At 39.1% G+C, this 24,299-nt stretch overlaps 2 protein-coding genes across 3 annotated transcripts; one reads left to right on the top strand and one right to left on the bottom strand.

Annotated features, from left to right (window-relative positions):
• Positions 1–3,012: 3,012 nt before the first annotated feature.
• Positions 3,013–24,106, bottom strand: Roc2 (Regulator of cullins 2). Of its 2 annotated transcripts, none has more exons than XM_043429246.1 (4): positions 23,964–24,106; positions 23,632–23,876; positions 22,989–23,323; positions 3,013–3,349 (listed from the first exon to the last, which is right to left on the bottom strand). In XM_043429246.1, exons 3-4 carry the CDS (start codon positions 23,140–23,142, stop codon positions 3,168–3,170), a joined length of 336 nt encoding a protein of 111 aa, XP_043285181.1. In that variant the 5' UTR covers positions 23,143–23,323; positions 23,632–23,876; positions 23,964–24,106; the 3' UTR covers positions 3,013–3,167. The 2 variants fall into 2 exon arrangements, with proteins under 2 accessions (XP_043285181.1, XP_043285182.1); XM_043429247.1 differs by having other exon boundaries at positions 22,989–23,300.
• On the top strand, positions 9,486–22,814 carry LOC122416362 (facilitated trehalose transporter Tret1-like). The gene is made up of 7 exons (XM_043429236.1): positions 9,486–10,168; positions 15,878–16,495; positions 18,859–18,984; positions 19,378–19,501; positions 20,151–20,324; positions 20,462–20,841; positions 20,940–22,814. The coding sequence occupies exons 1-7, from the start codon at positions 10,067–10,069 to the stop codon at positions 21,519–21,521; spliced, it is 2,106 nt and encodes a 701-aa protein (XP_043285171.1). The 5' UTR covers positions 9,486–10,066; the 3' UTR covers positions 21,522–22,814.
• Positions 24,107–24,299: the final 193 nt, after the last annotated feature.

The following is a 24,299-nucleotide window of genomic DNA, read 5'->3' as shown; positions in this document are numbered from 1 at the left end:
CTTGTTCTCTAATAAAATGAGAGAGAATAGCGCGTAACTTATATATTTTCTTTCAAATATCGACCTACTCGGAATAAAATGTGCAGCAGGATTTTTACCGACTGAACAACTGATATAGATCACGTTAAAGAAAAAATATGAGTTGCAGGCTATTCTCATTTTATCAGAGAACAAGGTATAGCTTTTATTTTTCTCAAAAAAAAATCAAGAATTTCCGAGTAAAACGTGCAACCATTTTGCAGCTATCTCTCTTCGAAAAAGTATCGCAGGCAGGATATATAAATCTTTCTTCTTTCAAATTTGAAACATACGAGATGGAAAACAAAAAATGTTTATCCTCCGAAAAACCAATCCATGAGAAGAATTCCATGAGAGATTTTTTTCTACGACGCCTTAGATCTATGGCGCCTATTCAATACTAACGAGCGAAACAATCAAAACACAATAAAACGTCCATAAATTATTCTGAATATTCAAGAGCAAAAGCGAAAAAGCGTAAATAGGAAGGAAGAGAAAAAAGACTCTTACCGGATCGAACTCGATACGAAATAATTCATATTTTATTAGTCTCGCGATTTCATCATTATCATCGTTACAATCATAATAACAATCTGATTGACCGAGAGAGCTCTGCTTCTCGAACGAAGACGTCAGCCAGATAGGTTAACCGACCCCGGGCGGCGATTCCCCCGTCTCCTCGCGTACCAGGTTTCCTTTAGCTCACTGTTGTTACCATGCAGGCAAAGACTTCGGAGCAGCTGTGTTAAAAAGTAAAAATAAAAAAGGAAAAGTATGCGTTCGCTACCTCGAGCTCCGATTGGCCAAAGACGTTGACGAGCCTCTCGTTTGACCGGAACGACCTTCACATTCCGCATGATTGCACGATTGCACTTTCTGTGTAACAGGCGCCATCGTCGCTACGAACTGCCGGACTACCGAATACTAGTTGCATCAGCAATAATACTTTCCACATTCGGGATAAATGTACCCATTACAATTAGGGGTGCAATCATTCGTATAGATACGTATTGGTAATTCTAATAAAATAGTGCATTTTTCTTTCTAACTGATGATAACGGCAACTGTCTCAAACGACGGAGTTACATAAGCATGAATAATTATTTGATTTTCAAATGAAAAAATAATCGTAGCATATATGGACAATGAGCGAGACAAGTGCAAGCTTATGTGTGTCCAGTCCTTGAAGTTTATTTCGTGCATATTCATCATTTACATATTTGAATTCAGGAAAAGTTGTTTTTTCAAATCTGTCATACAACGACGATATCCCACACTGTTCGAAAAAACTGTTTTTTCTTTTTCAATTAATAGGGAATACCAAAAAATGAGGGCTACGCAGGAACATGCCTAATTTTTTACGAAACTTGCATCAGCCCCGGATTTTGTTGTGATGAATTTGCCTAAAATATCCAATGATTCATCAAAGGAGTTCCGATGATAATGATCAAATTCTTGGAGGCTCGCCTCGCGCCAATTTTCTCAACTGCAGGCATATAAAAGTTACTATGCTTCCGGGAAACCAAATATCTCTTTCGCGAATCGCAAATTTACAGCATAAACATTTTTTTTCGTTGGAGATAACCAGCTTAAAAACATCGACATTGGTTTCCATACGTTACTGATTTTCAGACCATTGTTTTTTCTAGTAACTCGTCGTTCAACGAAAAGACCCTCTCGAAATTTTTATAATTCCCTCGTTTTCCCTCTTGTTCTCGACATTTGTCGACAGCATTGAAAAACATTCCTCTTTATTCTTTGTGCGATTTCTCTCACTCTCGGTTCCGAAATTCCTTGAAAGTGTTTTTATGGATACATAATAAAATAAATTACGGTATCGAAGAATTAAGCGGAGGGGCAGCAGCTGCTGGCTGACCCGTTGGTTCCAAAGAATTCAAAACGGGCTGGAGACCGAAGGAAAGTTGGTAGTGGAAGTATAGAAAAAAAAAAAAAAACACCCACATCGATACTCTGCTCGAGCCTGATGGACTTTGTGGACGATGACTTGCGGTGTTTGCGGTGGGCTCGTCGGGACACGGATAAGAATCACTGTGAAATGGGTATAGTAATTAGGGGAAACGATGCGAGACGGTCGAGACACGGGAGAGTGACGAGTCGCCAAAGGCGAGCGGAGGCGAGATTTCTTTCTACTCTGCGATTGGCCGAGGCTCCGGGTCGAGCCTCCGAGAATTCGTGACGTCACGCGCGTTCGTGCGCGTTCGTGAGCGTTCGCATGTGCGCGCGCTTCAGTGATACACGTATATATGTATATACATGTTTCCTGTAAATTAGTACAAAGAGAGGCATGCGAACGAAACGCGCGTGCGATGCGAAAAGGCACACTCGTGAAACGATGACCTTCGCGTTGTGTCTACGTGCGTCTCAACGGACCAAGAATTTATTGGTACAAGTAAAATAACGACGAGGAGGCGCGACTCGGTGTCAATCGAGAGTCCAGCTATTGCGTTGTACACTCAATTAACCTATGCTACTAGAAAAGAAAAAAAAACAAATATTCCGTCGCGCCTACTTTTGCCCCCTGCGAGTCTCAGAGGCGCGCGTCAGCGGCTATCGGACAAACTAATTAGGAACGATACAATACAAATCGCCGTATAGTATTGTTTCGTCGGTTTCGCCCATCCCCTCGCTAGTCGACCATGCTTTCCTCCTTCGTATCCATATATCTATCAACCGTCTAGTTATTTTCTATATATTTATTAATCGCATTTTTTTTCTAGTGAAAAAAAAGGTATACATTTGTCAAATCCCAAAAGCACATCGTTTCAAGCCGAGTTCAATGTTCAATGTCTAGATTACAACAATCGATTAGATTAATGATAACACGTTGCAGATTTAATTTTCAACTGCGGCCGTAATTATTGCGATAAATATCTTTTGCTCGAGTATATAGGCGATGGTTTCACGTAATGTTGCGACAATGTTGGTATTTAAAAAATACAACGTTTCGTTGAGAAGAAGGCGGATGGAGCGTAGTATAGTACAACCAACGTTATATTTATTTTTCATCACGACTTCTTTTACATCTTTTTTGGAAATCTCCAGTAAAGCTTATGAAACAGAAAATAGCCACGGAAATTTGTACAAGCTTTTTTTTCGAAATATTTGAATGAAAAACTTATCCTCGTAGTTCACTTGCCCATACGTTGTATCGACCATTCTTGCTGGCACAGGGGACAACGATTGTTTTGTTTCACCCACAGGGACATGCAGCAATAATGGAAAGAGTGATTGCACTCGCCCCATACGACCACACAATCCTGGCGACCGTAAAAGTCCTTTTTGCTCTCCGCCTGACAACGGAGACAAGCGTCTGTCAAAAACAAAAACATCGAATGAAATACAAACATAATGACATCGACGAGCTACTTTTTTTATTCATTTTATTTCCCAAATGAAAAAGAAAAGGAATAAAGTAATAATCATCAGGTTTTTGAATTGAAGATTCAATCGTTATTCTGTTTAGTTCTGAATTTTTTTAAAATCTTGCTTTTATTTTTTGAAAATTATATCAGGAAATAGATTTTAAACAAATTGACAACAAAGTCCAAATGGAAAATCGTGAGTGGGAGGAAAGAGAATGGAGGAACTTTCACAAGTAATGATAACGAAAAACATGTACATATCTACAAAGTAATAAGCGGATTATCTCTTCCGGGACATTCGCGGAACGTGCTGATTGAACGATGAACAATTTTAATATCCATATCATTGAATAAATATTACTCATAACTTTCTTCTCAATAATATTCAAGTGTGGAGAAAAATACTTGATTAATTTTCACTGATTCGACGAATTCAATATGATCCTAATTGTCCTTTTTGCGAATGCATAATCGGATTTACATATACACAGCATCGACCTCTCCTATCGCACGAGCGATATTTTTCTTCGATTTTCTGTCTCGCCCACTGGCTTTGATTTCATTCTTCTCATCCTTTTATTTTTCTTCTTTCTTTTCTTCGTACGTCACTCACAATACGAAAAGTTCTGGAACGTCCTCTAATCGATATTATCTCTTCACATTACAACAACAATATATCTTCAAGACTTTCCTTTCCAAAGCAAAGCCATCGAATTTATTTACATTCCTGAAAGTTCTTTCAGAAATGTTGATAAATCATAAAAAAAAAATAATAATTTAAATTTTCAGAAATGAGAAAAAGCTTGGTTCTCCGAAAATACTAAAATATTAATTGATGAATTTCTGGGAAGGCGTTAAATATCGATAATTTGATAATTCACTAAAAGACAAATAAATTATCAAATTCGAAGCAAAATTAATGACCGAAGAAGAGACGAATGAGAAATAAAAATTGTCGCCGTAAATAAAAATATTATTATGAGAATACAGGTCGCGCGGTGCGTCTTTTCCGTAATTTCTTAACGAGACAGAACGAACCATCGCTCGTGCGATAGCTGGAAAGAAAAATCTTTGAAAAAACGTCTGCTTTAGCAACAATGCGTCACGAAGAGCTCAAAATTCAAAGATGTGCAGCATTCGTGGTTTGTGCGCGTTCTCCAATTCTTCGATCGAATGATATTTAATTTCATTTTTTTTTCTTCCAGCATCAACGGAGCTCAAACAAAATCAAGTGTTTTCAATTGAGATCGATAGATCGCAGTGGCGAGTCGACCAGCGACCAAAAGTTTATTGAATAATTTGGTAAAATTCCATTCGGCAGTTATATAATGATAATGACAATAATAATACGTAATACAAGTGTGGCTGGTTGGTTCTGGCGCGCACCACAATGTTCCTTACGTTCTTCCTTACGTATTCGTAATTTCATCCTCGTAAATTGATGAAACTCAATCGGAGAAACCTTCGGACATGATTTTTAGAAACTTGGAAAAATCTCTTATCTACGGTTATATGGAAAAACATCAATTTTTTAAGCCGTCAAGTTTATGCCGACCAAATTTGAACGCGCACTCACATCAGAGTTTTCAGTTGGTTCGGGTACTTTTTTATACGACAATCAAGGTCCGCTTATTTCGTCGTCGTTCACGTTTCTTTTCCACGCTCGTTAAATACTCCATATTGTTTTTTTTTACTCGTACAACTCAATAGGAAATGCGCCATTACAAAAAATAGTTCCGGGCGTTGATGAAAAAAAATGGTTTTTTTTTTCTCCACGAACCAGAGCGTGCATAATGATATGTAATTATTAGTGCCAAGGATATACGAGAAAGACACTCTGATATCTGTAACGCAAAGTTGCCCGTGACCTCTGTCGCGGGCACGCATCTACGACTGATAAGATCCGGCTCGTGACTATCGTGTTTTCATGAATCAACGAAGAAGACGACACGAGAATGATTTCAGTATACACTCGCTGTCGTAATGTGCCAATGACCTTTACCCAGCGTGCACTTGTAAAACCTCATATTCCGTTTTACCATATTTTTCTCCAAATATTGCTTTGCCTTTCTCGTTTATTTCCTCACTCGTGCAAAGATGACCGAAGAGGGGACAATTTTTATTTACAAATGAAAATGTTGGAGCGCGGAATTCGTCAACTCGGTGGTGGGAAACACGGAACCGCGGGGATCACAATTAACCGAGCTCGTACTGTACTCGACACTCTTAAGCCTCGAAATAAAAAGAAAAATTAAACCCCGTGCAGGGAGGAGAGCATTATTTGCATTTTCGTAGACTCATCGCAATCCATTATTTTCTTGTAAATCAATATTAAATTTTTTAAAAACAAATGAATTTATGGGAACTGCAGCATTTTTTTCGTACCTCGGTGCTGACCTTAATTAAAAGCTGGTATTGGTGATAGATAATACGCGAAGGTCCGTGGCAAAGTTAAATAACACGAGGGCGAATAATTGGAGCATATGCAACAATGATCGCGCACCAAGAGTCATCGGTCAATAAATTACGAGGAGAGAAAGAGAGAGAGAGAGGGCAAAAGACTCGCGATTAAGGATATTTGTGAATACATTTACGGCGTTATATGTGTGTATATATGAGAAAAGGATCGTTCGGCGATGGAGAGTAGCTCGATATCGACGAGTGGAAGTTTTTCAATGGCACTAATAACACATCGCGAATCGACGAGCCTTCCTCATGACGACGAATAAGAAAGAGAAGCGATTAGCAAATACTATCGAGATCACATCGAGAGTGAGAAGGATGCTGGCAACGTCACAATGGTTTAGGAATATTCCAAATCTCGCTCTTGTATGCGTATCATGCCAATCATGGGTGAAAAAAAAAGAGAATACATATACAATCGTTTAAAAATTTCGCAGTGGGGTCGATTCGTTTGTCAGCGATGAAGATGAGTTATTGAATGATTGCACGTTATTGGTCGATATATACTAAATGTCTCCGCTATATTCTCTAGTCTTTTCATTCTCATTATTATTCTTCATTGCTTTAATCCTATATTTACTTATTTATTTTTCTATTAATCATCATACTCGTTCACATTTCAATCAACTCGATCTTCCGTAACACCGAGAACCAATTCACTTTTCGTAATATCAAATTACAGATGTATATTTCGATGAATATTCGAGAAACGATGAGAATTTCGTCAAACGCGCAAGTTTTTCTAAATACGTTCAACGAAATATTTGAACCATTCTTTATTTTATATACGCATGTATAGATGGATAAAATTTGCGTTACAACGCACGTACGCGGATCAGTGGCGGGTGATCTCGCGCGTTTAACCCGATAGATTAACCCCATCGAATACGTAATACCCATGCGTTCATCTATTTTTCCATCGAATACATTTTTCACCCGCAAACTTCATTTCTGCTTTGTACCACCATACGAGCCCAAACCGCTAAACGGTTTTATGTGAAATTAACAATCGATCGTTACTTTGTCGCTTTGTCAAAATGCTACGATTATCGAGGCGGATGTGCGCTCAATGATTCGTATGACGAGAAGGAAATACGCTTGAAAACAATAATTGCCCAAGATTATCCAGTACTCGAAATGATAATTTCTTTGTTTCCATCGATAAAATGTTTTATCGCAGCTAAAGACGCAACACGAGAATGATTCACTTTTGGAAAGTTACCTGTCGTGATTTTTGTGCCGCTTCTGGAAACTTTATTGCGCTGAAAAATTAGTTTTTCTCTTATACTCTTATCGATCGCGTCATTGTGACTATTCGTTTTTTTTTTCTTTCTTTTATCATTGCGACGCGTTCCATGCACTATCGTTATTTTCCCTAACCTATATCTATATATAAAACAACTCTATAAAAAAAATCTTGTTCGTCCTAAAGCTCATTTAATGATTTTCTGGCTAATTGTGCACAAAAACGAAGAAAATATACCTTTATTTCGTATAAAGTTTGCTTTTGTTATAATTATATACTGATAATACTCATTTTCACGTTTTCATAAGAATTTTCATGAATTTTGATACATTCAAAAATATGCCGCAATAAAAATGGGCTTCTCACATTCATGCAGTGTCTCCAGATGGCACTCGAGTGACAAATAACAGTCAGGTGTTTTGTACGAGCAGAGAAGACAGATTTACATGGAACAACAGGGCCAGTGCTCATTTTCGAATAATTTTCCACAAGCTAGTTTGATAATTAAAATGAATCAAAATAATATACATTTATATTTGTATGGTATTATTATAAAATAATGATTGAAATCACTGATTTTCAAAAATATCTTTCAACCCTTCTCCTCGATACAAAAACAAACTTTATTATGGCTTGTAATTTTTCTTCGTCTAATATGATCCAATCTGCCAAAATCCCATACTCAAACGTCAATGTTAAATTTTTTATTCACCCGTGTAATCAATGCCCGAAGGATATTATCTGAGCAACAAAAAAGGGGAAACAATCGATTTTCCGCGGTAAATGAAGATCCTCGAGAAAAAAAATTGAGTCACTCGTATTCGATAATACGAAACTTTGTTCCTGAGCGCGATGGATATATAGACGCGAGGCATAACGTCATCGTCCTGCATGAAGAAACGGAGGCTCGACCAACGTTTTTACGACACACATACATATGTGGATGCGCGTCGTCGAATTCTATATAATCCTATCTTGCATGATTAAACCTCCCATATGTGTATGTATCACACACGCGAATATAGCGTTTCCTCGTGTACGCGTTCCGGTATGTTGGATTAAGCTTTTTTTTTATCTCTTCCTTTCCTCACGTAAGTCCAGACACGCGATAATCCGCATTGTGTACGAAGCGTGACTTTTTGTGTAAACAAACGAGCAGTCGATGACAATTTCAGCGCGATCGTTGCATATTTCCCGCGACACTCCCGCTCACTAATACGAATATACGATTGAGCGCGGTGCGTAAAAAGGGACGAGGGGAAAAAATAATGATGCAATCAACGCGAAAATACGAAATTATATTATAAACGTGAATTATTTTGTGCGCCGTGATTTTTCGGATTCGGACGGTACGAAAAAGCAGATTTTTTTTTGGCGAGCCTACTTAGGATTCGTAGTCAATTATTGGAACTCGTTTATTTTTATTTTTAACGAAAAAATGGTTGGCAAAATATTGACGCGTCGTCGAGATACCGGGCTCGAATCAAAGTCGCGCCCAACCGTTATCAAGGTTTTTTATATTTGCACACGAAGAATTATATTGTTAATCCCAGGGATTCGACGAGCTCTTAATTCTCACCCTAACTTGTTTGCAATTGTTGCAATGTTTTTACCTTCGAATTTTCAATCGCGTAAAAGCCAGCTTGAAAATTGGCCGATTTTCTATTGCAATTGGACTGAAAAATGTTTTTCTCCAAATTCAATAATACCGAGGACCGTGGAAGAACAAATTTTGAGGTTAGTATCGCGAGCACCGCGCCGCATCGGCCAATATTTCGCATTGGCGCCAATGAAGCAGCCCGGTAAGTAGAGGAGAGGGGAGATGCGTTACTGCTCAAGACAATATTGAATTGTATCAACACCATCGAGGCGGTGGAACCTTCTCGAATGAAAAAAAAAAAAAACCCCACTCCACAATTTTTTTCATCGTAGAATGGGCGAGCAGAAAAATACTACTGAAACGTTCGTTGTTTTGAATGATTTCAAATGCCGTTTCGACTACTGCCGACTGCTTTTTCATATAATTAATAATAAAAAAAATGTGTGTCCAATCAAACGCGTTTCAATGCGAGGATTCAAATCGCGCGAACGTCGTCATATTATTTTTAAAACGAAGATACCGAGCCATTAATAATTCGTTCAATCGACTGACGAAATACGTGCGCATTATTGTAGTCATTATTGAAAAACGAAACGGGCAACGGGACAGGCGGGCCGGGAGACGTATCGTGGGATGGGCAAGATGAAGGAAACGAAGAGACAAGTGGAATTGGCGCGGTAGTTCCCCCTCTCTAGTGGTTTCGGCGTTGGTTTGTCGCTTGTATATAACAACGCGCGGGGCCACCTTCATCGTCGATATATCGCCGAGGTGTTCCGAGACTAGCCGAGGCAAAACTCAAACTGCCCGGGTGCATATATATACAAGGGACAAATCCCGCAAACCCATCATAATCTAGAAAGTATCGGGCGCGTGTGCGCACGAGTTTACCGGTGTTTCGCGTCATAAAAAGCGTCAACCGCTAAGTAAATTGGTATTGAATAATAACGATCAAGAATCGATGTTTGAGTGGGGGTGGGAGCGAAAAAGACACTCGCAGTGAGAAAAAAAACAGCGTCGGCATTCGTGTCGACTCGCAATATTAACTTCGCGGGAATAAACAGAAATTACTTTAATTAACTATAATTGCGTCGCAAAGCATAAGAAACGGTGAATAGTCGAATTTTTATATATTGAAGTTGGCCAACAGGCGGCGCGATTTTCGGGGCACTTGCACAAGAATCAAGACGGAGAATCGAGACTGACTGTTGGTAGAGCGTTGCGCATTGTGCTCTTCGCTGTCATAACACAACCACGTGTCCGGCAAAAACGGTCCGATCATCGATTCACCGACCACGGTTACAAAAAAAAAAACTTTTGTCACTTATCACCGCCGGCTTCTAAAATCGCGTACCCAAAATGTCGGAAAGCGGGAAAAATTCGCTCCAACAACAGCAGCAGCAGAGAAGACAAATGCTCCAGCCGTGGCCGCTTTGCCTGATGTCCTTTAACAAACGAAAGGTGAGCGTCCTTCGACCCGACTCCTATCAACCTTTGAAATGTAACATTATCCTTTGTGAAATATCGACGCGTCCGGTTCATGTCGTTGAAAATATCAATCAGTAAAAACGTTTTTTTTTCTGCTACATCAGTTGACGCTACTTAAACGTTAAACTCGACGACTATCCTTCGAGTTACCAAGTTTGGTTTTTCGGTAGTCGGTAGCTCCAAGTGTTAACGCCCGAACAGCCGTCACGGCGATTTTTTCTTCACAATTTGATTTGAAAAAAAATTTTCATCACTGGTGTAAAAGGAGAAAAGCACTTTTTTTTTAACCCGTGGAGTTTTTAGTTCAACGAATCGTTGAGCTGACCGATATCCCCGTTTCGAAGGTTATCGAATAGCCGAATTATCGGGAATTATAACGATCCACTAGCGAATCACAACCGTCTTCGACACAAATTCCGAACAAAGTTTCGCCTTTCTCGCGCAAACCACGACCGGGTTATATATATAAACTTACAAACTCCATATATATAGACATGTCCACGCGGCCGACTTGGCTTCTCGATCTTTCTTTCCGTCTCCGTGCGCGCTTGCTTTGTGGAAATTTCCATTGGCCGCGTGTATGCGTTCTCGGCTCTTTTACTCTTTTATGTGCCGACAGCTTCGTTTGCTTTTTATTTTATTGTGAAAAATGGATTTCAAATTTTCGTTGCTTTTTCTAAATTCGATTGCAACGTTATTTCGAGTGAAGCCGAGTCAAAAATAATAATTAGTCCGGTGCTATCGCGGGAGAAAATTGCATTCTTTCTTCTTCTTCTTCTTCTTCTTCTTCAATGTTTGGATATTTGTCGCTTCGTTCGAAAAAATCATCTTTCGTGGCATCTCTTTTTTTTGCCTTTATTCGTTATCATTTCAATCACAATTTTAAATATCAGTAAATAATTCTGAATTTTGAATTCCTTCTAGATATCCGAGCGTTACACATTTTGTGACCAAGACCAACAAAAAATTTCAGCCAACTGTTTATTTTTCAAGGTCATTCGTATTGCAATATTGAAAATTACTGAATTATGGATGCGCGTATGTGTGCGTGCGTCGAACCTGCTTCAAATTTTTACTCCTATATTAGAAATTCGGGATATCAGTACATTTCTCGAAGAAAAAACACATGCACGACGACGCTACTATGATTTGTATACAGCAAGCGCCGTGTTCTAGCCCGGTTTTTAAAACTTCAAATCAATTTTTCACGCACAATTACATTTATCGGGCGTCAAGACACTGCCGTCGCCATGGATTTATATTCGTGTAGGTGCGTCGGCGTCCATTGCTACATGTATGAGCGTGTTTATCCGTGAATATATGGGGTCGTTGAAGTTTTGCAGAATTGACATACAGGGTGTCCTCGTCGTGACGCCATAGCTCTCACTCACTTCCAATTCATTCCAAATATTTGAACTATCCAAATATTCTTAATTCAAATGTACTAGTACACGAAAGCTATTAGAAACAAACAAGACAAACGCTCGGTAAATTTGAATTCTTTGATTCATCCAATTTACTCGTCCAAGTTTTTAATTTGCGAGACGGCGCAGTTCGGTTTGTCTATCGATGCTTAAGGAGCGTGTGGCAGCCGAAATTTTTGAGGGTTTTTCAGGGTAACTCCCTTAATTTATTGCAATGAAAATGATAAAAAAAAAATATTTGAATTTTTTTATATTTCAATGGGAATTCGGTTGGCTTAATAAGCATAAAAATTCTTGAAACATAAGTAGTACCAAAAAAAAATGTGAGGCGCACAATAATAATCGAGGCGACGGAAAACCGCATCGAATATTTAATTACAACGATGAATATTTATGTATAGAAGGACAAAAAGAAAAATCGATGTACACGATTGTTTTTTAGGCAATAAAAAAGAATTGGAAACCTGAGAAATAAAGTTGAGTCTGGAAATTAATTTCACCCCGAAAAGAGATGTTTTCGATAGCCGTTCCCCGCGCATAATTTATCCGCCGAATCGCGTATTTCGTAGCGTTACGTGGAACGATAGTGTCAAGAGGAAGATTCGTCGGTAATTATATGTACGCAACGACAATATGACGTGAGATAAGATTTAACAAGCTTCGTCGAAGCATCGAGCAAAAATTCGCGCATGCAAAACAATATCATTCGGGGCAACTCATATATATATATATATATATGAATCCCAGCGCGATCATGAGAAACGCAACAGTCGCGTTGTTGCATCTTTCGTGAAACAATAGATTCCTTCTCAAAAACCTCTATGAAATTAGTCTCGAGTGTTGTTCCATTACCGATTCGATTACGTTTCAACGTACTCCGTCCGTATTCACTTTGATTCGACACATTTTTTTCATCGCGACTATATATTTCGGATGATAAATTATGCAAACGCCACGCTGCATATTTCTCTATTGATATTTATTTATTTATTCGTTCTAATCATCGATCGTGGTCATGGAAAACTCTTCGAGAAAGGTAAGCAACTGGGAATCATTGTTATCAATTTCATATTTTGTCGATACTAAAACATAGATATACGCGTAAATGAAAATGCGTACGTGATTCGAAGCGTTTCGTTATACTACAATGTCGGTATAGAGCGCATGGTAATTCGCAGATATTCGCTAGTATCGCGACCGCTGAAGCATTGCAAATGATAATTTATCCGTTTGGGCCTAGGCAAAACGTTGAAAGTCCTGCCGCTGCGCGCGTGCATTAATAAATTTTTATACATCTTAAACCCTCCCATCTGCACAGCAACAAACTATAGTTAAATATCAATAATTTGTCTTCCATCAATACCGCCGAGTATCGGAATTAAAATTTTGTAAAGCACAAAACACGAAAACGCCTCAATTGGCTCGATTAATCGAGCGAGTCTCGCCGCAATATTTCAAACGGCCGATAGAATTGCTCAATTCTTTCTTTTTCATTCACGGCACACATTGAAATATTAGGGAATAGGACACTCTGTATATAGAATTCTTGTGTTCTCGAAAAGAAAAGAAAAAAATGCTCCGTAATTTTGTTTTTTTTTTCCACGATGACACTCATTGGGGTAAAACGATAGATTCGAGGAGGATTTTCACCAATGACTGTCACATCGCGTTAATTTCTTATTTTGTGGTACAACGAAAAATTCCTAAATTACTATCTTCGCATTTTGCATTCTTTTTCGTCATCAATCTCATCTTCGAGCCGTTCGGATCTGTGTTCCCTCGAGCGAAAGTAGTATATAGTATTCAAATGAGTATGAGAAAATATGAGAAAATACACAAACAACGGAACAAACCACATGAAAAAAACGATTCTTTCGCTGTGCAAGTTGTTTTTTATCGTATTTTCTTCATTCTTGAGCAATGAAAACCCACATCGACGGGACTTGGCGATTCCGTAGGTGCTACAGTCGGATTTTATTTGTATCGATATATAATTATATGGAAAATACGAGTTTTATGTATATATATATGACGCAAGAATTGGCGTTGATTGCGAGAGGCAGGCATCACCGAAAGACCGACATACTACATGTGTATGCGTTGAAACGCGAATGGGCCAAAGAATTAAAATAATATACAACAAAAATCATATTTGAACCGAATATTTATGATACCCGAAGATTAGTTAAGGCCTAACAGACTGATATTTGCCTTGAGCAAATTCAATTTTTAATTAGCGCATTAGGATTCCAAGTTTCCGACAAAAGTTATATTTAAATCGAAAATTTATAGTAGCAGATTAATCGAGATCATAGTCTGGCAATTTTTTTGTTTGGTTCAGGTCAGAATCGGTTGAATCTGCTTTTAGCAAATCTTTTGATGAAAAAATGTGCGCTTATTTTTTAATTTTTCTAAATATAAATGGAATGTACTTTTGAACGGCAGCGATAGTGATTCGTGATAAATTACGTCACTGAATAGCTTTGCTCATGCAGATAATGTGCTCCGTTTAATTCGTAGTTTCGTGATCACTTCGTGCCACTTGTTTCCAAGAATGAAAAAAACACACGAGAGGGGATTCCATCTCAGCCAGCTCGTCATGCGACCATTTATCAATTTTTTAACAAAAGCCAATGAACAATAGGTCGAAAGCTGAAAATCATAATATTAAAATAAATCAAATGCAGAACGAAAATCTAATGCGTAAATCATTTGAAAATTAAATCCACGAGCAAATTTACATTTTTTCGATCATGCATTCCACGCGTGCGTTTTATGTTTTTCGGTCTTGACGTCATGAAGTTTCGTTCCAACTGGAGATTATTAAAAAAAAACGCGTTTGGTAAGCCCTCGAAAAGGAAGAAGAGCACGCGATTGCGCGTGATACCGAACGCGATGTAGCGTAGCGGGCGGCGGCAGCAGGGGGACAGAAATTGTTTTCTCATAACTGACAAAGGCGCAAGTGATAAGAATAAACGGGACGGGCGCGCGCGGGAGATTGATCCGATGAACCGTAGAATGAAAACGCCGTACGAGTCAAGGGTCACGATAAACTGACTTATACCCTAACTATTAATCTTCGACGAAACATGAAATCCCGCGCTTTTTCGGCGCGGCTAATTTTTCAACGTCTATACGGTACATTACCATCATTTCACGATCGACCATTTACTACAGCAGAATAAAAATTGGTATTGTTTTATTCGACTTTTGAGTTTAATAGAAAAGTCGAGAATAAAAATTAACGAAAATAGGATTTGACCGATAAAAGGCGGGTTCAAATTTACGTTAAACATTGTTATTTCCTCCAAAGAAAGCATCATCGACGACATGCGTGAAAATAATTAGTGGGATACGCAAACATCGATAAGTGAAAGATGCACCGGGCATGATAATCGAGGCCGGTGCTCGTTCGGAGAATCCCAAGAGACAAAAGTAAAGTTTGCGGAAAGTAAAATAACGTTACGTTATACAGCTGTGAGGTCCGAGCTAATAATCATCGAGTTCAAAAAGGTTATCTCTTAGCAATGAGGGTAAAAGTCAGCAATACCATCACACAGAGCAAAATTTCAATGGTAGTGTAAATATTTAGCTCATATACATATGGACGCGTTTGTTTTTCATTCGTGTCGTAAGCTTTTAAATGATTGGTCAGTTGGTAAAATTATCAGAAAACTAACGTTCCTCTCTCAGCCTCCTCGGCGATGATCGCACTCTCCATTCTTCGTATAAATACTCCAAATTCGTTGTTTCATCCCTTCAATTATACATTCGCGTAAGTTCGAGCATAACCTCGTGCTCTCGTTTTCTCTACAACTATATACTCTCTTTTTCAATATCTCAACGTTTATCCTTTTTGTTATTGTTTAAATAACGTTAATAAAAATAATCAATCTCAGTACGGTAGAGCATAGCGCGAGGTTTGTCAAAATTTTGCTGCTTCCTGTGTTTGGCTGCTAACTGGTCAACACCTTTACGGACGACCATCGGGACATCCGAATGGAACGAAAAGAAAAATAAAAGTGCGACGCTACAATAATTTCGCGCTCCGGAATAATTTAACGAAAAAATAAATAAATTGAACTGGAACTCGTTTGATCCGGGCTTCGATCGATTGACAAACATTTGACTTTTGTTCGAATTTCATAAAAAGTTTATTTTGAGCTCAAGTGTGAATGCGTGATAAATCTTAAGAGTGAACATCAAAGAAAAAGGATGATTAAAAATAAATGACTTTTTTTTAATTCATATTTTTCAGCACGAACAATCGCTGTTGCCAAAATATTACACAAGGATATTGTCAGGAAGCGGAGTATCGTCGATCGCATCGACGACCTCGAGCCTTGCGTTGGATTGCGCCTCAAGCGCAACCATCGCAACTACGGTAAGCCCTTTCAACAGTCAACAGGCGTTGCTCTCCAAGCCCGTACAAACGAATCAGAGCAACCACCCAGTAACAAAAAGCAAGACGAAAAGGTCGAGGGATTCGAACGGTGGAACCAACAGCAGCAGCAACAGCAGCAGCAACAGCAGCAGCAGCAGCAGCAACAACAATCGGCATTATTATGAAGAAAATCTGAGGCACGCGCAACGCCAAGAGAGCGGTCATTATTGCGGCGAACGAGAGATCCGAATTTATGATCCTCTGCTCAAAGATAACGCCGATTACAAACAGTTGAGCGTTCCCATAATGAGCAAAGAAATGATGACGGAGATGACGGACAAAGAAACGGTCAGGGGTTCGAAAGACTCTGCGACCGAGGTGCACCAATTTCTTCGGGAACACGAACCCAGCATTAATTCCGATATTATTCCCACGCATCATCGACGGAAGAAGTCAACTCTCCGTCGTTCCGCGTGTATTTACGCCTCTCAGGTAAGCGTCGTTCAACAGTTTTTTCTTTTTTCATTGTTTCGGGTCTTTCTCACAATGAACTCGCGTAAATTTTAATATTTCAAGATTCGATACGAGAACATTAATAAAATATGATTGCGCTCTCCGGGACGGTCAGCCAAAAGACGAGGTTAGTTTATAAGTAGTACGAGCGAGCGTGCGATCAGACAGTTCCGCGGCGAGGTTTACATTCGGGATGCATGAGCAATCCGGGTGTGCGAACGTTTGCTCTCGCGGTTCGACGCACAGGGCTCTTGAAGCAAAAAAAAAAGCAAATTACCATTTTCTCTTTTGATATCGATCGATTTATTTAATTGCCAATACTTCGCTAGATCGAACCGGGCAAAAATAATCGGGGGTTTCAGACACTGGGAAGCTGGAAGCGCAGCCCGAAAAGCATCTGTCGCGTTACGTAATTGCGACGACAAAAGATCGAAACAGGTGTTGTTTATTTTTACTTTTAAACGATAATTTGCTCCACGTCGATCATCTTTATATTTCGCAAAATTGGTATCTACTTTAAGAATAGACAACTGTGCGGGGCACGTGCGACATCGAGACCGTTGGAAATTATTATTATGATTTTTTTTTCGTTGCACAAAGGTCTGTCTATGCGGGACGGACCCCGAGGCCCGCGAGGCTCGTAGAACAGTTTTCAACTATTTTCGAATCGGCGCTTTTATTTTTTTCATTCTCCAAGTGGCAATGGGGCGGCGGAGCACGACGAGGGGCATATGCGTCGTGGGGGGAAAAATTGCAATGAAAATGGACGTCGGTAGAGGAAACGCTCTCTTCCGTAGAATCTATAGAATTAAACTCGTCACACGACTGATCACGACCTTTCATAAAATTATTAATTTTCTAGTAATCGGCGTCAAAGAATGTTGACAAATTCAAGCTTCAAAGGAGGTCTTAAATTACGAGAACGTTCAAATAAGGAGTTTACCTTCAAAAAACGAAATAATAAATAAATATTTCGTTACAAACGATCCGCTGTAAATGTAAAAGCTTCTACGAGTTGTGGGTACAAATGCAAAATAGGCATTCGTGTTATGAATATCAGAGGGGTCGAATAGACGTGCCCATGATGGTTGGTGCGCGTTAAACGCGGTTGGGACCAATACGAAAGTAACCGCGCGAGTATCTCGGGCATCAAGGATCGGCATACCAACAACGGACGAACTGTTATATGCGGAAGAAAAAAGAGAAACATTGAAGTAAAATTGAGAATGGTTGTTCGCGAGGTCTGGGAAGGGATATAATATTGTCTGTTCTGCGCGTACCCCCACATGACCGAACACCGAGCCTGATGTACGTAGTTCTCTATATAAGCCAAGCGACAGACCCTCGAGGTTCGATCGTGTATTGTTTCGCAGTTCGGTAGACGAGTTTCGTTTTACATCTCTCCAACTGAACCCTCTCCAATTAAAAATTCATTTTTATCAATTCGGTTTATCATATGACTCGTGAAGGTTCCATTTTTTTTTTTCGAAAGGAAAGAGGAAAGTAAGACGAATTTGTTTGATCTCAACGATCGACCGGGACTTTTCGATCGACGAAGAAGGGACTTCTTTTCGTCCTCGCCCCGACTTGCTCTATCCTCTCCCTCTCCCCTACCTCGTCCTCACTCCCTTTCGCGATCTCTTAATTTTTCTCCTTCTCCTCGATCCTATCATTTCCTCTTCGCCCCCCCCTTGGTAGTCAATCCCGATTAGACGGAATTTCTTATTGCTGGCTCAACAGTCGCGTTAGCCAGACGTCGTCGTCGTTGTCGTTGTCGTCCTCAACTACTACGAGACTCTTTTTTTTTCTACCTTCTTCTACCATGGCTCAATGACATTTCGCGCGATTCCATTGTAACACAAATACGATTTTGTTTTTTTTTCTTCTATCGTGTATAAGTGTGCGCAACGATAACCGAAATTGATAAATATTTGTAGTCCTTTAATTAATTCGTCCTTCTCGTGATCACGTGTCTCTTAAAAAAATTACAAAATGAAGATTCTTATGCGAGCGGATACTCACGTGAACATCGAAATTCCGGGCAATGCTCCGGTTGCCAAATGCACGTTTTCTCAGGTACAAAAATTCAAAATAAAAATATTCTCCGAGGTATACCAACGATTTATTACTGAACTTTCAATACGTTAGAAAAAATATCGTTCGATCTGGAAATTTTAATAAGAGGAATAAAAATATTTGGAGGGCTCGTGTGTGAATGTTCCCACGGATCATTGGACTCGCATAGAGTTTTGTCAAAAATATCTATATCGCTTGAAAAAAAAAAAAAAAAATGTCGAAAATGTTCGTAAAAGTGTGATGATGAATGTGAATATTATGCGTAGGTCGTAGCGGCTCTCTCGGTATCCTTGGGCTCGATGGTGGTCGGTTTCGCGTCTTCGTACACGTCGCCGGCTCTCGTTTCCATGAAAAACAACGCAACGGCTACTTTTGAAGTAACCCCTCAAATGGTAAACAAACAAACTCTTATTCCATTATTTCTATCGTTCTATATCAAAATGTACTTATCTCTCGAAAGGAAGAATAATAATTGACAAATGATATTCGATGGAACACGCAATTTCACATATCAATGAGCGAAGTCTCTAACGATTCAACAATATATTCCAGTTGTTTTCCCCTTTTCAATTCTCTTTTATCGTATCGATTGAGAGGGGCCATAAGTTCAACAATGCAATGGTTCGAAAATTTAACCTCCAAAACCACGTCATTCGACGAGCGTCGCGATTGTTGTTAATTGTATTGCCAATTTGACATTTGTGCTGCTGCCATGCACTCGTTCCAAAATCCCAAGTCCCCTTATAATCGTTATATGGTTGTTTTTTTATCATTGTTTTCAACAGGAATCGTGGATCGGTTCGATTATGCCGCTGAGTGCACTGTTCGGGGGAGTCTTCGGTGGTCCTTGCATCGAATATCTCGGAAGACGAAACACGATATTAGCAACTGCGTTTCCCTTCATTGGAGGTGAGTTGAAAATCAAACATCGCGAAATAATGGATTTTTGGAAAACTCCTTTTGAAAAATAGATGCACGCTCAGAGTTTGCGATTCGTATGTTTTTATCGATGAGTAACATCCTTGGAAGGTCATTCACGCACTTATGAAGTATGTTTGAGAGGCGGGACACGCGCGAAATATTACCACGAAGCTCTCGTCCGTGTATTCTATTCATAAACGGCAAGCGCATCACGTACAAACACAAAATCTTGGGTAAACCTTTGGTCGGTTGAAAAAAAATCCTTGGTTGTATCGTCACCTTCATCCCTCAATGACCCCCAATGAGAAAGAGACACAGAGAGAAAAGAACACACACACATTTCCGCGTGTACTCAATAGCCTTCTTGAATTGAATACAAATAATTTTCTCTCAACTCTCAAGGCGGTAACTTAAATACGCTACACCGTTGTTACTGTTTGCGCTATTACCAATAATGTGTATATATTTCGAATGCGGCCTTGAGCGTCTATTGAGATCATTGCTGTGCCACAGATCGATCTCTATCATTTGGAATAATCATATTCCCCCGTATCGTTGTTACTTCGCCGCTTCAATTTCGTCATCATTTTTCATTGATTTTTGTTTGCTTATTTTTCATTTGTTTATCATTATTTAGCTTGGCTATTGATCGGCTTGGCTAACAATGTCGCTATGATTTTGGCCGGTCGTGCCATTTCCGGATTTTGCGTTGGTATCGCTTCCTTGTCGTTACCCGTTTATCTCGGCGAGACTATTCAGCCCGAAGTTCGAGGAACGCTAGGACTTTTACCAACGGCTTTTGGAAACATAGGTAATTTATTTCCTTCCTTCTTCTTGTTTTTTTTTCTTCTTTCTATACGATTGAAAGAAAGTTGTTAAATGGACGTTAAAAAAAATACGACGTTCTCTATTGAGGATAAAATTGAGAATTTGATTAAATAAAAATAGGAATCTTGCTGTGCTTCGTCGCGGGAATGTATCTGAATTGGTCGAATCTGGCGCTCCTCGGTGCTTGCTTACCATTCCCGTTCCTGGTGCTGATGTTCCTCATACCGGAAACCCCGAGATGGTACATTTCCAAGGGCAAAACGAAGCGAGCTCGTAAATCTCTGGAATGGCTCCGAGGCAAAAATGCGGACGTCAGCGAGGAGCTTGCCGCTGTCGAGAAAACTCATGTCGACAGCGAGAGAAACGCCACTCAGAGTCCGCTGTTTGAATTATTCAGCAGGACCAATATCAAGCCACTCGCAATCTCTCTGGGACTCATGCTCTTCCAACAATTGTCCGGCATCAATGCCGTCATTTTTTATACCGTACAAATCTTTGAGGTGCGTATTTCATATGGGTATATTTCTATTGATCGCCCGTTGTTATATTACTAACGAGCAATATTTAATTAAGGAATTCGCGCTGTTTTTAATTTCAGGCTGCGGGCAGCTCAATAAACGGTAACTTGTGCACGATAATCGTGGGTATAGTGAATTTCGCATCGACCTTCGTGGCAACGGCGTTGATCGATCGTCTGGGCCGTAAGATTCTTCTCTACATAAGCAGCGTTGCGATGATCGTAACGTTATTCGCCCTCGGATGTTACTTCTACGCGAAAGATCATCACGTCGACATGTCGCAAATAGGATACGTACCGCTCATGAGTTTCGTGATATACGTTATTGGTTTTTCGCTTGGTTTCGGTCCGATACCGTGGCTCATGATGGGTGAAATATTACCCGCGAAAATACGTGGCTCGGCGGCGAGTGTAGCGACCGGTTTCAATTGGATGTGCACCTTCGTCGTGACGAAAACATTCAACGATATCGTCATAGCGATAGGCCAGGGAGAAACATTTTGGATGTTCGGAGTTATTTGCTTGGCCGGTTTAGGATTCGTCATATTCTTCGTACCGGAAACGAGAGGACATTCGCTCGAAGAAATAGAGAAACGACTCACCGGACCGGTGAGGCGTATGAGCGCGGTTGCCAATATGAAACCTATGCCAATGGCTTGCTAGATTTTTAACCGTTCGTCTTGATTATTTCGCATACAAAGCCTGTTCGAACTAATGATATCCCGGACAACAAAAAACGTCCCTTCTCGTTGTTTATATTACAATGGGATATTCATTTATACAGGAATCGATCCAAATTTTCTTATTCAACCAAAGTCCATAAAACACAGAGACAAATAGCCAACGACTCTTATACTCGAACTATTATTTTCAGACATCCTGCATACGCTGCATTTTAATACGGTATTAGTTAGCTACATTATACAATTTCATCATCGTTTAGAAATATTTTTGTCATTCGAACAATTGACGCACGCCTCTTTGTTTTTCTGCCGGGGGGAGCGGCAGCTATGATAATTTGAGTTATCATCTCCAACTGCCCCTCGGAACCAGAATTCTCATTCAATATTCTCGATCAAATATTCTTTGGAAAAAAAAAAAAAAAAATATACCAAAAAACGTGATAGTTCAGAAAAATGCCGTCCCAGCGAGCGAGTACTCATTCGGATACGACCAACTCATATTCCTAATGTTACAGAAATTTTATCCAATCTTTGTTGGAATATTTTTTGTTGGGTTCTTTGCCCAAAAAGTTCCCAATATTCCGTTTCAAACAGGGTATCAAAAAAACAGCACGAAAATAACAAAGGGACATGGAAAATTTTGTATCATTTTCATACTGAAAAATGCATTTGTTATTCTTTACAAACTCGAGGGTGTGCGAAGGAAACAAACTACGATTCAAATGGTACTGACGCGCGCTGCGTATTCCTTTGCTCTTATCTCGCCCCTCGAATCAACAGAGTCCCGCAAGCTCTACCTCAGAGGATAACGCAAGTATAATAGCGTCGTTGATTAATGCTCTATCATTAATCGATCTATCGATGCGAGAGATTAAATATTTAATTTGTAAATATCTGTCTACGTAAATATGTAACATGAGAATCTTTTTGTAAATAGCCAAGTTTCGTTGATGGCCGAGGCCTTTTAATGTTTTCCAAACTTACTCGAATAGAACTTTGTACATAGGAATGAAAATATTGAAAAATTGTATTTTTTTTTTAGTACTTTATGTAATATAGTGGATCGATTGAAATGTACCGCGAGGTTTATACCACGTGTCGGGTACAGGAATAATTTTATGTTTAGAAAAACTAATATGTTGTCGTAAGACCAAATGAAATGCGACAGATAATCTATATTTTGATATGCTACTTTGATACATAGGTATAAAGAGCATTTTTTTTTTTTTAATTTGTTGCGATTGGATTGATCTATAAAAACTATATAAATATATGAGCTTTTTTCTCATTTTTTAACCTTGTCTTGCTCTTTTTTATTTCAGGTACAAATTTTTCAAGTAATTTTGCCCCTTGAAAATTTCTAGAAAAATTTTCCATATCAATTTTCTTTCCAAGTAAAATGCAGTGAAATTTATTTAAGAAGATTATTAATTAGAATCGAACTCACCCATTACTTGAACTCTGCATATCGCGCATGTATCACATTCGACGTCCCAACTCCACATTGCTACAGCATTCCATTTCTTCAAGGTGAAAAGTTTGTCAGATTTAACGTTATCAGCATCGCCACGATCGCTAGTTTCTTGATCCTGATCGGCCATTCTGATACTCTATCGTTATTTACTTTCTTCCTTTAGTTCCGTAACTTTTCTGCGCAATGAAATCGGCGAGTAAACATCAACTTGTTTATTCGCCGCGTACGAGTATAAAAAATCAGCTGATCGAACAGCGCCGCTGTAACTGGTGATAGTACTGCCCTCTGTAGACGTACACCGGAATTACCTCAATGGGGATAAACATATCTTTCACCTCTATGAAATTGGCAACGAATTTTGGATTTATGATTTTTTTTTAGTATAAAATCTTTTGTCGGAAAATCGACGCTATCGGAAATTAGTTAAAATGAAAAGCACAAGTCCGTCTGGAGAGAGCCCATCTTTTTTCAATTTTGAAACATCGTGAATTTTCAAACACCTAATGTTAACGCAATCTTTTTTTGTTGACGAATGTCATGGATAAATGTTTTTTCGGATAAATTGAATCGAGTCGTATAATAATATGAAAATGTCACGGGTGAACAAATTATTTACCAGGAATTTTTAAAAAGTAGGGTTATGTTTTTTGAAGTTTCGATCGATTACAGTCGCTGTTGAAACGCCATCCTGGCCATCCGTCGCAAAATCGAATGAACTTATTTGAATTTTTGTGTTGTTTTTGTGTTTACATCTCTCGCAACTGCATACGTGAAAATCATGATTCAGTCAGAGGAAATTGCAATATTTGTTGACTCGTGCTTCAAGTCGCATTATTATTTGTCTAGTCAGTCAGTTTCCACCTATGGAATATAAATAATCCAACATTTGATCAACAACAAACAAACGTCGTAAATAAGTTTTTAGGATACGGCGATAAGTATACGTACGCGATTTGCGCTATTTTTGAATCTGCGCAGGACTGTATTATATACTCGAAGAAATATTAATTTTGAAAAACTTAAAACATTGTAATTTTTTTTAACGTTGCAAAATACATGTATATGTAAACGCTGGATTCACATCGCACAATTGTTTTCCAAAAAGAACATATCATTTTTTTAATTCAGCAGTTAATACGCATATATGTATATATGTATAGAAGTATCGCGCATCGATTGGCTGAACTGCGTCGGAAAAACAAAATTCCAATATCGCGCGATTGTATTTGCAAGAATTGCCGTGGCTCTGTGCCCAAAGACCGCCATTTTGGCTAAAAATGTGTA

Source organism: Venturia canescens, chromosome 9, assembly GCF_019457755.1.
Source record: "Venturia canescens isolate UGA chromosome 9, ASM1945775v1, whole genome shotgun sequence".
Classification (NCBI taxonomy): domain Eukaryota; kingdom Metazoa; phylum Arthropoda; class Insecta; order Hymenoptera; family Ichneumonidae; genus Venturia; species Venturia canescens.
This window is presented reverse-complemented; position numbering and strand designations above follow the sequence as displayed.